Source organism: Calidris pugnax, unplaced genomic scaffold, assembly GCF_001431845.1.
Source record: "Calidris pugnax isolate Ruff unplaced genomic scaffold, ASM143184v1 scaffold9, whole genome shotgun sequence".
NCBI lineage: Eukaryota > Metazoa > Chordata > Aves > Charadriiformes > Scolopacidae > Calidris > Calidris pugnax.
In genome coordinates this window covers 5,598,091-5,610,044 of record NW_015090778.1, presented here as the reverse complement: position 1 = coordinate 5,610,044, position 11,954 = coordinate 5,598,091, and the positions used below count along the sequence as shown (strand labels likewise).

The following is an 11,954-nucleotide window of genomic DNA, read 5'->3' as shown; positions in this document are numbered from 1 at the left end:
AAATCCTCTGGTCACATGGTTCTTTCCTCTTAAAAAAAAAAAAAAAAAAAAAAAGCAGGAGCCCTCAGCACAGGAGAGACATGGACCTGTTGAAGAAGGGCCAGAGGAGGTCATGGAGATGCTGGGAGAGCTGGAGCCCCTCTGCTGTGAGGACAGGCTGAGAGAGTTGGGAGGGTTTAACCTGGAGAAGAAAAGGCTCCAGGGAGACCTTAGAGCCCTTTCCAATCCCTAAAGGAGCTAGAGAAAAGCTGGGGATAAACTTTTTAGCAGGGTCTGTTGCTATAAGACAAGGGGAAACGGCTATAAAGTAGAAGAGGGAAGATTTAGATTATATATAAAGAAAAGATTTTTTTACACTGAGGGTGGTGAGACACTGGCCCAGGTTGCCCAGAGAGGTGGTGGATGCCCCATCCCTGGAAACATTCCAGGCCAGGTTGGACAGGGCTCTGAAGATGTCCCTGCTCATGGCAAGGGGCAGTTGGACTAGATGGCCTTTAAAGGTCCCTTCCAACCCAAACTATTCTATGATTCTATGTGCAACACAAGCAGCGTCCTGGGGAGGAGGAGGAGGGGTAAAGGGCTCCTCAACCTGAGCACTAACGCTTTCTCTCTCCTGTGTGTGTGGGCAGAAAGCCTCCATCTGGCGAGGACAGAGCCTGGGCAGCCTCTACCACCACCTCCAGGGCTGCACCAAGGAGCTGGGCTACCTGACAGACCAGCAGACCAGGATCCTGAAGCAGGACTGGAGTGACCAAATGATAGATGTCCAGAGCGTGCGTCGGGAGTACGAGGTGAGCTCTTGGGGACGGTGGCATGTCCAGCCATTGGGGCAGGAGATTTGCAGGGTGGGTCCCAGCCTCCTACACATCCCCCACCAGCCCTGAGCCTGGTGCTTTCCCAGGGCAGCTCAGAAGCACTGGGCACAGAAACAGAGGTGGAAGAGATGTTCTGGGTCCATGCTGGAGTTAAGGATGAGCCGCTCTGGGTGTCCCCTCCTGTCCTCTGAGCTGGCACATGGGATCGTATGCTACAGGGCTGTTGGTGAGGCTCAGAGGGGAGGGAAGGGCTCAGCGTCGTGTCAGCCTCAACATCCAAAGCACAACACCCAGTGACTGCTCTGTTGGTGAGGCTCAGAGGGGAGGGAAGGGCTCAGCGTCGTGTCAGCTTCAACATCCAAACACAACACCCAGCAACTGCTGTGTGCTGGGACCAGGAAGAAGAGGGGGATAATTGCTTAGGAAAATTCTCTTTGAACGAATGCCCCGATGCCTTCTGAGACCCAAGCGTGTCTAATTTGTTTTAGCTTTGCCTGGCCCCTTCCTTTTTAAAAAAACAAACAAACAAGGGTGTCCCTGCTTTGGGAGCCTTTTCTCTGCTACATGGGGTTTGGTGCCCCAGGAGACCACTCTCTGCTCCTACTGTGATGAAGTTTCTCTGCCCCTTTTAGGACTTCAAGTCCAATGAGCTGCTCAGCCAGGAGGAGTTCGTGAACCACCTTCAGGACGATGGGGATAGGATGATTGAGCTAAAGCACCCAGCTGTCAAACCTATCCAGGTAGGGAAAGGGGGTCTCCTCCCACACCCTATAAGAGAATGAGAATGCTTTTCATAATCTGAGCATCAAATAATGCCAGGAGATGGGTCAGAAGAGACCTCTTCACCACTTCTGCAGAGCTGCTGTGTTCTCTTTCCTCACACACTGCACCAACTGTACTGCAGCATCTTTCTGCCTGCTCCAGCCCTATGGGGAGGCTCTGGGGGCAGCCCAGGGTCTTCACCCCTTCAGAAGATAGTGGCTAAGATCTGTGTGCTGGGACCAGCCGCCAGTCTGGTGCTCAGACATGAGGTCAATGCAGCCATGTTCATTCCGCTGTGAAACTCCAGCTATGACACAACATAATCTCTCCCAGCTGAAACTAGTTCCAAGGTTGTATTTCCAAGCCTGCAGATGCAGTGGAAAGCCAAGGTGGGCTCACAGCCACCCATGCCACCAGAGCTGAGACCCCTTAAAAAATGGTGGCTGCTCTGTATGAGCCAGGTCCTCATGGAGCAAAAAACTTGCTCAGGCTCAGCATCAAGCAATGCCTGGACATAGCTTTGCCTCTGCTCAACTGTGGTTTTCACCCTTCCTCTGATCTCTAGGACTTCTGGGGAAAGGGGAGTAGTAGTGGAGGAGGTGGGACTAGCTGGAGCCCACTGAGTCATGCTCTGTCCCACCACAGGCTCACCAGGAAGCCTTGAAGAACGAGTGGCAGAATTTCCTTAATCTCTGCATTTGCCAAGAGAGTCAACTGAAAAACGTGGAGACCTATAAGAAGGTAAAAAGCAACGAGGAGAGCATGGGCCATGGGGCTACAGGGTTAGGCTGGAGTGGGCAGGATGGGCTCTGGAAACAGAGGCAGCAAAGAGGTGGGGATGAAAGATTTTGGGTATTTTCATGATATTTTGGGGAAACACCTCTCAAAACACAGTTCTTTAGTGCTGCAGTGAAGGACTGGCTTTCAGCTCATCTCATCAGCCCCGTTGCCAGGACCAGTTGGTCAGAGTGCCAGCCTGGAGAAGAGGGACAGGGGAGGGTTTGCTCGCTGTCATTACCTGCAGCTTGTCTCTTGATTGGGATTACTTGCCTGTGGCTCAGGAGGTGGAAGGTCTTTGTCCAAGCATATGCTCTGAGGGTGGTCTGTAGAGTTTTGTGAGCTCCTGACAGGTTGTGGGAAAGACACCAGGAACCAAGAGACCTCACTAAACCTGGAAACAGTAATGTCTTCCCATCCCTCACTGTTTTTCTACCCACACCTCCAGTTCCAGGACGATGCTGAGGCTGTGAGCCGCTCTCTGAAGAAGATGAACACTGACCTGGACACCAAATACAGCAAGTTTAACAAAGACAGCCCTGGGGTGGTGTCAGATCTCCTGCTTCAGCTGGAGGTGAGGTCTTCAGGGCTGGTGGCACTGCCAGACCTAAGGGGCAGACCAAATGTTTCAACCTCCCCTGTAAATAACAGTGGGGAAAGGGAAGAGGTGGGTAAATAGCCCGACCAGGAGAGCTCATCCCAGCTCTGTGCTAGGGAGGGGGAAGCTCATGGCAATACTGTGCTCTGGATGCTGAGTCCCTGGAGCCCCAGAAGGTCCACACTGCAGGGTAGCAATCCCTGGGAAGCCACTGGTCCCCATCAGTGACACACAACCAGGACCCAGGTCACCATCAGAGTAAAGGAGAAGCCACACGTTGTCCTAAACATGAGACACTTGGATCTGAGAGCCTGCAGACAGTGTGAGCTGCTGACACCCAAGCAGCGGGGAAAGGTTCTCCCATCTCCTCAGCGCTCTCATGAGCCGAGGGCGAGGGAGGGAATAAAGAAATCTGACCTCAGGGGTGAGATGCAGATAGGAAGGAACGTTTGCCCAGGAGAGAGGGAGGGGACACATTCAATGTGGTATCTTCCCATGCATGCAATGCATTTTTATCCCAAGAGGTGCTGAGATCTCAGTACCTTCTGACACTGGAATGTGGCCACCTCTTGGCAGGTGTCTGTTTCTCTTCTGAGAAGGAAAACTTCTCCAGGAGATTTAATATGAGAGTGTGGGATCACCTAATGATAACTCGGGCTGTGCCTTCAAGGGCAGATCTGCTGTGAGCGAAGGAAACTGCAGAGAGTGTTGACAATGAAAAGGGGAGGAAGGGACATGGAGAGGTCAAGAATGGAGATACTTCTGACTCCACCCCAGCAGTGACCACACAAGGATGGACAATTGGCCCCAGTGTACCCACTGTAGTGTGACACCCTCCCCGCCTTCCTTCTCATCCAAGTCTGGTCACAACCACTGTCCTCCCTGTTGTGTCTAGAATGAAGAGAAGGCAGTGAAGCAGGCAGAGAAGAGCATCGCTGACCTGAAGAAAAGGAGCAAAGAGGTCAGCCCACTGAAACTGCGCAGGACACATCCCTCTCAGACCCTCACCTTGGACACCCTCTGTGACTGGGATGCTGGGGAGGTGAGGGCTTGACTGGCAGTACCCTCAGAAGAGACAGGCAACTGGGTTCTTCTTTGGTTGCTCCAGATCTTGGCTCCGTGGTGGGAGGAACCAGCCTAGTGCCAGGAAGCTAAGCCTTTCACTGGGTTTTGTGTCTTTGTCCCAGGTGCAGCTGACCAGAGGTGACAAGTACACTCTGAAGGACAACAGCAACCCAGAGATGTGGGTGGTGCAGAGCAGCACTGGTGTGGTCCAGGAGGCACCTTCTGCTTGCTTCTCCATCCCTCCACCAGACCCCGAGGCCATAGACAAGGTCAATAGGTGAGTCTGCAGTGGAAACCCTGACCCAGAGAGACGTTGTCCCTGGAGAGAGGGATTGTTCACTGTACCCAAGTATCTTGTCCAGGTTCCTGCCATTCCTCGACAGCCCTGTGCACTGTACGGACCTCGCTGTCAAAGAGTTTTCTGGCAGTCAGGCTTGATTTCCTCACCCAAACATGTGACTCGCATAGGTTTGACTAAATTAATTGCAGAATCAGTCTGGAGCTTGGGACTTGCCAAACAGGACGGAGTTATCTGTACTATCTCCTCTCAGCCAGCCCCAGCTGGAGACTGGGAAATGTTCCTTGAACCACCGTGTAGTCTACTACTGCCTGGTTGCTCATTCAGCTTTTGTGGTTCCCACAGGACGGGGCAGGGGTGCAGGGAGCTTTGGCATTACTTTTTTAATCCTGTCCCCGGGTGCTTGGATAAATCAGTGCTGCTGGAGTGCTGGGGAAAGGCCCACAGCCCACATCCAGAGTTACCTGAACATGTCCACGAGGGGAGCTTGGTTGCCCCATCATGATTACTTAACTGTGTGCTCTTCAGTGCGTATCCTTCTTCACACATCCCAGGTTACTGAATCCTTTGGATTTATGGGTTTTGTGTGTGTTTTAAAGCAGAAAAGAAAAAGTCTGCAATGTCTTCCTTGATAATAGGTCTGCAGGTGCTGCCTGGAAAACTCTCACTCTTTTCATGCTGTGTCTGAGAGCTTGTTTCATTTCCCAGTGGTTGTTTCCCTTCCTACACACAAAATATTTGTCTTTGGTTTTTTTTCCAGTCTGTTTATTTTCCAGTCTGTTCCACCATTCAGTCCCTCTGCAGAGGGACAGCCCTGGTCTGAGAACAGCCAGGCAAGCTGGGACGTGCTGTTTTTAGCTCAGGTGCTTACATGGAGCATTGCGTAGTGGGGATGTGAACGAGCCTGGTCCTTCAAAGGCCCCTTCTCCTGGTTCCATCAGTCTTTTCTCGCACGGAGATTTTTTTGTTCCTTCCAGCTCCTGCTGATCTAAGCTCTAATTTTGTTAGAAGGGAACCATCCTTATAAACAAGACTTGGTGTAGCCAGGGCTGCAGCCACAGTAATTTTTTTGTTCCTTCCAGCTCCTGCTGATCCAAGCTCTAGTTTTGTTAGAAGGGAACCATCCTTATAAATGAGACTTGGTGTATCCAGGGCTGCAGCCACTTATACTCACTTCCTAGGAAGTGCTACAGTGCTAGGAAATAAATTTCCAGCTTTCTTAGCATCTGGCTAAGAAAACACTGGCTCCACTGGGAGAGACCAGCTGCTCAATAAATTTCCAGCTTTCTTAGCATCTGGCTGAGAGCTGGGAAACACTGGCTCCTCTGGGAGAGACCAGCTGCTTGAACCAACCAGCTGCTCTTGCTTCTCTGCCCTCTCCTAAGGGACATCTCTGAGCTGCAACAGGCTGGGAGGCTCCCAGAGTGACCCTGCCTTTGGGGACACCTTCCCCAGCAGAAGTACGAAGCTGCTGCTGGGCTGGGCTCTGTGGAGGCTCTCTCAGGGCAGCAGTTTTCCATCCTTCTGACTGACGATGCTCCTCTCTGCTCACAGGCTGGAAGGGGAACTGAACACGGTGAAGCAGAAGCGAGCGGCGGTTCAGAGCACCCTGAGACGCAGCCACAAGGAGCAGATTCAGCCCAGCCAGCAGGGTACGTCAGCTGGTTGAGCCAAGCCCCTTCCAAAACAAGCCCATGGACCTCCCTGGGAGGAAGGGACATGGAGAGGTCAAGAATGGAGATACTTCTGACTCCACCCCAGCAGTGACCACACAAGGATGGACAATTGGCCCCAGTGTACCCACTGTAGTGTGACACCCTCCCCGCCTTCCTTCTCATCCAAGTCTGGTCACAACCATTGTCCTCCCTGTTGTGCCTAGAATGAAGAGAAGGCAGTGAAGCAGGCAGAGAAGAGCATCGCTGACCTGAAGAAAAGGAGCAAAGAGGTCAGCCCACTGAAACTGCGCAGGACACATCCCTCTCAGACCCTCACCTTGGACACCCTCTGTGACTGGGATGCTGGGGAGGTGAGGGCTTGACTGGCAGTACCCTCAGAAGAGACAGGCAACTGGGTTCTTCTTTGGTTGCTCCAGATCTTGGCTCCGTGGTGGGAGGAACCAGCCTAGTGCCAGGAAGCTAAGCCTTTCACTGGGTTTTGTGTCTTTGTCCCAGGTGCAGCTGACCAGAGGTGACAAGTACACTCTGAAGGACAACAGCAACCCAGAGATGTGGGTGGTGCAGAGCAGCACTGGTGTGGTCCAGGAGGCACCTTCTGCTTGCTTCTCCATCCCTCCACCAGACCCCGAGGCCATAGACAAGGTCAATAGGTGAGTCTGCAGTGGAAACCCTGACCCAGAGAGACGTTGTCCCTGGAGAGAGGGATTGTTCACTGTACCCAAGTATCTTGTCCAGGTTCCTGCCATTCCTCGACAGCCCTGTGCACTGTACGGACCTCGCTGTCAAAGAGTTTTCTGGCAGTCAGGCTTGATTTCCTCACCCAAACATGTGACTCGCATAGGTTTGACTAAATTAATTGCAGAATCAGTCTGGAGCTTGGGACTTGCCAAACAGGACGGAGTTATCTGTACTATCTCATCTCAGCCAGCCCCAGCTGGAGACTGGGAAATGTTCCTTGAACCACCGTGTAGTCTACTACTGCCTGGTTGCTCATTCAGCTTTTGTGGTTCCCACAGGACGGGGCGGGGGTGCAGGGAGCTTTGGCATTACTTTTTTAATCCTGTCCCCGGGTGCTTGGATAAATCAGTGCTGCTGGAGTGCTGGGGAAAGGCCCACAGCCCACATCCAGAGTTACCTGAACATGTCCACGAGGGGAGCTTGGTTACCCCATCATGATTACTTAACTGTGTGCTCTTCAGTGCGTATCCTTCTTCACACATCCCAGGTTACTGAATCCTTTGGATTTATGGGTTTTGTGTGTGTTTTAAAGCAGAAAAGAAAAAGTCTGCAATGTCTTCCTTGATAATAGGTCTGCAGGTGCTGCCTGGAAAACTCTCACTCTTTTCATGCTGTGTTTGAGAGCTTGTTTCATTTCCCAGTGGTTGTTTCCCTTCCTACACACAAAATATTTGTCTTTGTTTTAATTTCCCAGTCTGTTCCACCATTCAGTCCCTCTGCAGAGGGACAGCCCTGGTCTGAGAACAGCCAGGCAAGCTGGGACGTGCTGTTTTTAGCTCAGGTGCTTACATGGAGCATTGCGTAGTGGGGATGTGAACGAGCCTGGTCCTTCAAAGGCCACTTCTCCTGGTTCCATCAGTCTTTTCTCGCACGGAGATTTTTTTGTTCCTTCCAGCTCCTGCTGATCTAAGCTCTAATTTTGTTAGAAGGGAACCATCCTTATAAACAAGACTTGGTGTAGCCAGGGCTGCAGCCACAGTAGCAGCCACTTATACTCACTTCCTAGGAAGTGCTACAGTGCTAGGAAATAAATTTCCAGCTTTCTTAGCATCTGGCTAAGAAAACACTGGCTCCACTGGGAGAGACCAGCTGCTCGAACCAACCAGCTGCTCTTGCTTCTCTGCCCTCTCCTAAGGGACATCTCTGAGCTGCAACGGGCTGGAGGCTCCCAGAGTGACCCTGCCTTTGGGGACACCTTCCCCAGCAGAAGTACGAAGCTGCTGCTGGGCTGGGCTCTGTGGAGGCTCTCTCAGGGCAGCAGTTTTCCATCCTTCTGACTGACGATGCTCCTCTCTGCTCACAGGCTGGAAGGGGAACTGAACACGGTGAAGCAGAAGCGAGCGGCGGTTCAGAGCACCCTGAGACGCAGCCACAAGGAGCAGATTCAGCCCAGCCAGCAGGGTACGTCAGCTGGTTTAGCCAAGCCCCCTCCAAAACAAGCCCATGCACCTCCCCAGCAGAGCTCCCAGACCTGGCTGGAAGCAGAGCACCCACCCGGGCAGGGGGAGGTACCTGTGGATCAGTGTGAGGGTGCCTTCTGCTCCATGGAAAAGAGCATCCGATGGGATAATCATAGAATGGTTAGAGCTGGAGACACTGGGACAGGTTGCCCAGAGAAGCTGTGGCTGTGGAGGGGTTCAAGGCCAAGCTGGATGGTGCTTTGAGCAACCTGGTCTGGTGGAAGGTGTCCCTGCCCAGGGAGGGGGGTGGAACTGGGTGATCTTTAAGGTCCCTTCCAAATCTGATTTGTGGTTCTGCCAACAAGTCACCACCTGATCTCAGGCAATTCATTTAAACTTCGTTTTGCCCTTGTCAGACTTCTGAGGTTGACCTCCAGCTCCATCAACAGTTGCAGAGTATTTAGGGTTGCAGGGGGATGTGCCCTAATTAATGCCCTAATTAAACCTTTTCTGGACACCTGATCTCAGGCAATTCATTTAAACTTCATTTTGTCCTTGTCAGACTTCTGAGGTTGATCTCCAGCTCCATCAACAGTTGCAGAGTGTTTAGGGTTGCAGGGGAATGTGCCCTAATTGTGTTCCTAACATTTTTTGGGATCTGGGTCCCTTGCAGTTCTCTTCCCCAGCTGGGGCTGTGGATAAGCCGCAGCTACGGCTGAATCCTGACCCTTGGCTGCTGTGTTACCCCCACAGCTGTAGATCAGAAGTTCCCAGCAAAGCTGAGCAGGGATGTGTCTGCACGGCAGCACGTGGCTGTCTTTGTCCTTCCTTTGGACATGAGCTCTGGCTAAAAACATTTTCCTAAAAAACACACACACATGTGCATGATGTACTGCAGATTAGAAACTTTAACTGAATTGTTCACAGTTGCATCAAAGCCCCATGCTCAGGAGAAGGCTGTGTGCTTCAGGGGTGCAGGACACACAGGGCAGAGCTCTGCAGAAGGGAGTTGGAGCTTTAGGGACCACGTCTGGGAGAGCTGAGGGAAAGGGCCGTGCACCAAGACTGGGATGGCAACTGAGAAATGGGGCTTAACGTACTCTGTGTCTCACTGCAGCTCCATCCAGGAGCCCCCCTGTGGCCCAGGATGATCCCCAAGCTGACCAGCTTCTTGGTAGCCTGGATCGCGTTGGCAAGGACCTGGTCCAGGTAGAGAAAGATGTGTTGAACCGAGTGAGGTCTCCAGTGAACTACAGTGATCCCACAGATGACCTTGCCCGGAGGATCAAACACCAGCAGGTGGGTGTTGGGTGCTGCTGCGGGCGGGTTGGAGCAGGATGTTTGTAGCACCGTGTCCTTGGCCCAAACCAGAACTGACACTGGAATTGCTCTTCTTAAAGGAGAAGCCTCTGCCTGAGCATTCACACCCCGTCCAAGGAGTCGCACACGCAGCACCCGGGACCCTTGGCAGTGGTGACCCCAGGGAGCCCATGGGTGCCCCTTCCAACTTCTCACACACACACTGACTCTCGGGCACTCTCCCTCCTTCTTCAGGCTCGACCCTGGGTTTCCCACAGCAGAGTCTCGGGTGTCAGATTTATAAAAATAAATAACTGAATGGAAAGGTCCAGCAGTGGGGTCAGTTGGTGCTGGGCACCTCCAGAGAGGGGCGTTGAACAAAGAAATCCCTGGGCAATGATGCCCTTGTGATCTGTAGACCCACCCCTCACATGTTTTTCATGCATCTTTTAGTCCAATGGTGATTTTTGATCTGGGGTTTTCCAACACCTCCTTGAATTCTTTTTCTGTGTCAGGGCTGGCCATTGACTGCTCTTACCCTGTTGATTTGCAGTCTCTGCTGACAGTTGTCGTCTCCTTATCTTCTGGTTTACACTTCTTGCACACCTGCACTTGCTGGCAGAGCATGAGAACTGGAAAGTCCCAGACGCAGGGAAAAACACTCCCAAAACATCAGTGTTTTATCAACTTTTTCCTCATACTAAAGGACTAAACACAGCGCTGTGCCAGCTGCTGGGAAAATGACTAAGAAAATTAACTCTATTGTGGCCTAAAGGCTTCAGCGAATCTAGTTCCTCATGCCCAGTAAAGCCGGGCAAACACCATAATCACACCCTAATTTATTCCAATTAATACTTACTTATTTAAGCTAAACAACTAATATCTCTCAACACACAGGAGATGGCAGATGGTGCTTCAAAGGAGAAACCCATGCTGCAGTTGCCAGGGTTTCAGGCCGGCTTGAGCCCTTGAAATGGGACTAGTTCAGCCAAATCCGAGAGAAATGTGGGCTCTTCCCTTGGCTCAGCTCTGTAGCAAGATGGTCTGTTCATTTCAGAGCTGTGGACCATCCTGGGAAGTCCTCAGCCTTGTCTTATGGATGCTGTCACCCTTCACACTCAAGTCTGTAGCATAAAATAAAAGGGTAGAGGGAATTAATCCAGGGACCAGTTTTGGCTCACCTGGTGGATGGTAGATGCGAGGGGGACAGGAAAAAAAGGCAGCACACTGGAGTCCTCCTCCTTTTCTCTGGGATAAGGTCTGGGTCTGTAGTACTTCAGCTTGTTACCTCTTCATCTGTGGGTATTTATCCGGCCCTGGCAGAAAGATGGACTCAGGCAGGTTGGTTTCTCCCATCCTTGTCTGTTTTGATCTCTTTCCCACACCCTGCCATCCCCAGACAGCCGCAGTCTGGATGGGGCTGTGCCCCAAGGGCCAGCTCCTTATGAGAGGGCTGCCTCACCCTTAGCCCCACAGCAAAATCCACCCCTGGGGGAGACACGTTTTCGCAACAGCACTGGTATGACTGTGTTGGGTGACTCCGCTCCCATCTGCTCTGCCAGGAAACAACAAAGAAGCTGGAGAACCTGGGGGCAGCCAAGGATGCCTTGCAGAAGGAATGTGAGACCTATCTTTCCAAGAAACCCACCAGCACCTCAGCTTCCCAGCTCCCTGTCACATTGAACGCCCTCCGGAGCAAATACAATGATGTCAACATGCTCTCCAGCCTGTACAACGAGAAGTGAGTGGTGATGGGAGGGCCTGGTGGGGATGAGAGGAGGAAGCTCTTGCACAGAGGTGTCAACACAAAAGCATGAGAGAAAATGTGTTTGGTCTACGTGGGCATTGGCTGAGGTCCATCTGGCCCAGGGCAGGTTGGAAACCTTCCATCCATCATCGAAGGCACCTCTGAAGGAGTTCCTGTGATCAGGTGCCCCCCCATTCTGGAAAGTCTACCGCAATGGGTGTGTGTTCCAGCTGTGCTGCATGCACTGAAATGCAACACATCTGGGCAGCATGACAGGGTTGTGTGTATTGCTTGTTCTCTGCCACGCAGTAGAAGCTCTGCTATTAAATAAGCTTAAACATGCAAAACCAGAGTGAAAAGGAGAAGAATCGGGTTTTCTGTAGCTGACCTTGTCTTGTTGTTTTTCCTTTCCTCAGAGCTAAGGCTGCCCTCAACCTGGAGACTCAGATTGAGAACACAGACAAGATCGTCAGCACGTTTGAGGCCAAGCTGGCTCAGGACAGCATCATTCCTGCATCCCCCAATGCCCTGCAGGATCGGGCCAACGATCTGCTGGTAGGAGAACATCAGGCTCTTTGTTAGGGAATGGAGATCTCTGAGCTCAGGTAGCAATGGTGGGGAGGTCTGGTCTTTGCTCATTTGAGTACTCCGAGGCACCAGCAGTGGAGGCTTTCCAAGGACTTGTTCCTTGAAGGCTTTATGTTGGTGTTGCAGGCTGACTTGCACTCACTACCTAGCAAAAAGCTCTGTCCCTCCCAGGCTACCTTTTGAGTCCCTAA

General features: G+C 52.0%; 1 protein-coding gene across 1 annotated transcript in view; it reads left to right on the top strand.

The window, feature by feature from the left end:
• Nucleotides 1-11,954, top strand: part of EVPL (envoplakin) — a 42,004-nt gene that overhangs the window by 22,284 nt on the left and 7,766 nt on the right. Inside the window, exons 11-16 of the mRNA XM_014954065.1 lie at nt 3,848-3,994; nt 4,140-4,294; nt 5,870-5,967; nt 9,247-9,428; nt 10,991-11,169; nt 11,592-11,730. Coding sequence (XP_014809551.1) covers nt 3,848-3,994; nt 4,140-4,294; nt 5,870-5,967; nt 9,247-9,428; nt 10,991-11,169; nt 11,592-11,730 — 900 coding nt within the window. The remainder of the gene's footprint in view (nt 1-3,847; nt 3,995-4,139; nt 4,295-5,869; nt 5,968-9,246; nt 9,429-10,990; nt 11,170-11,591; nt 11,731-11,954) is intronic.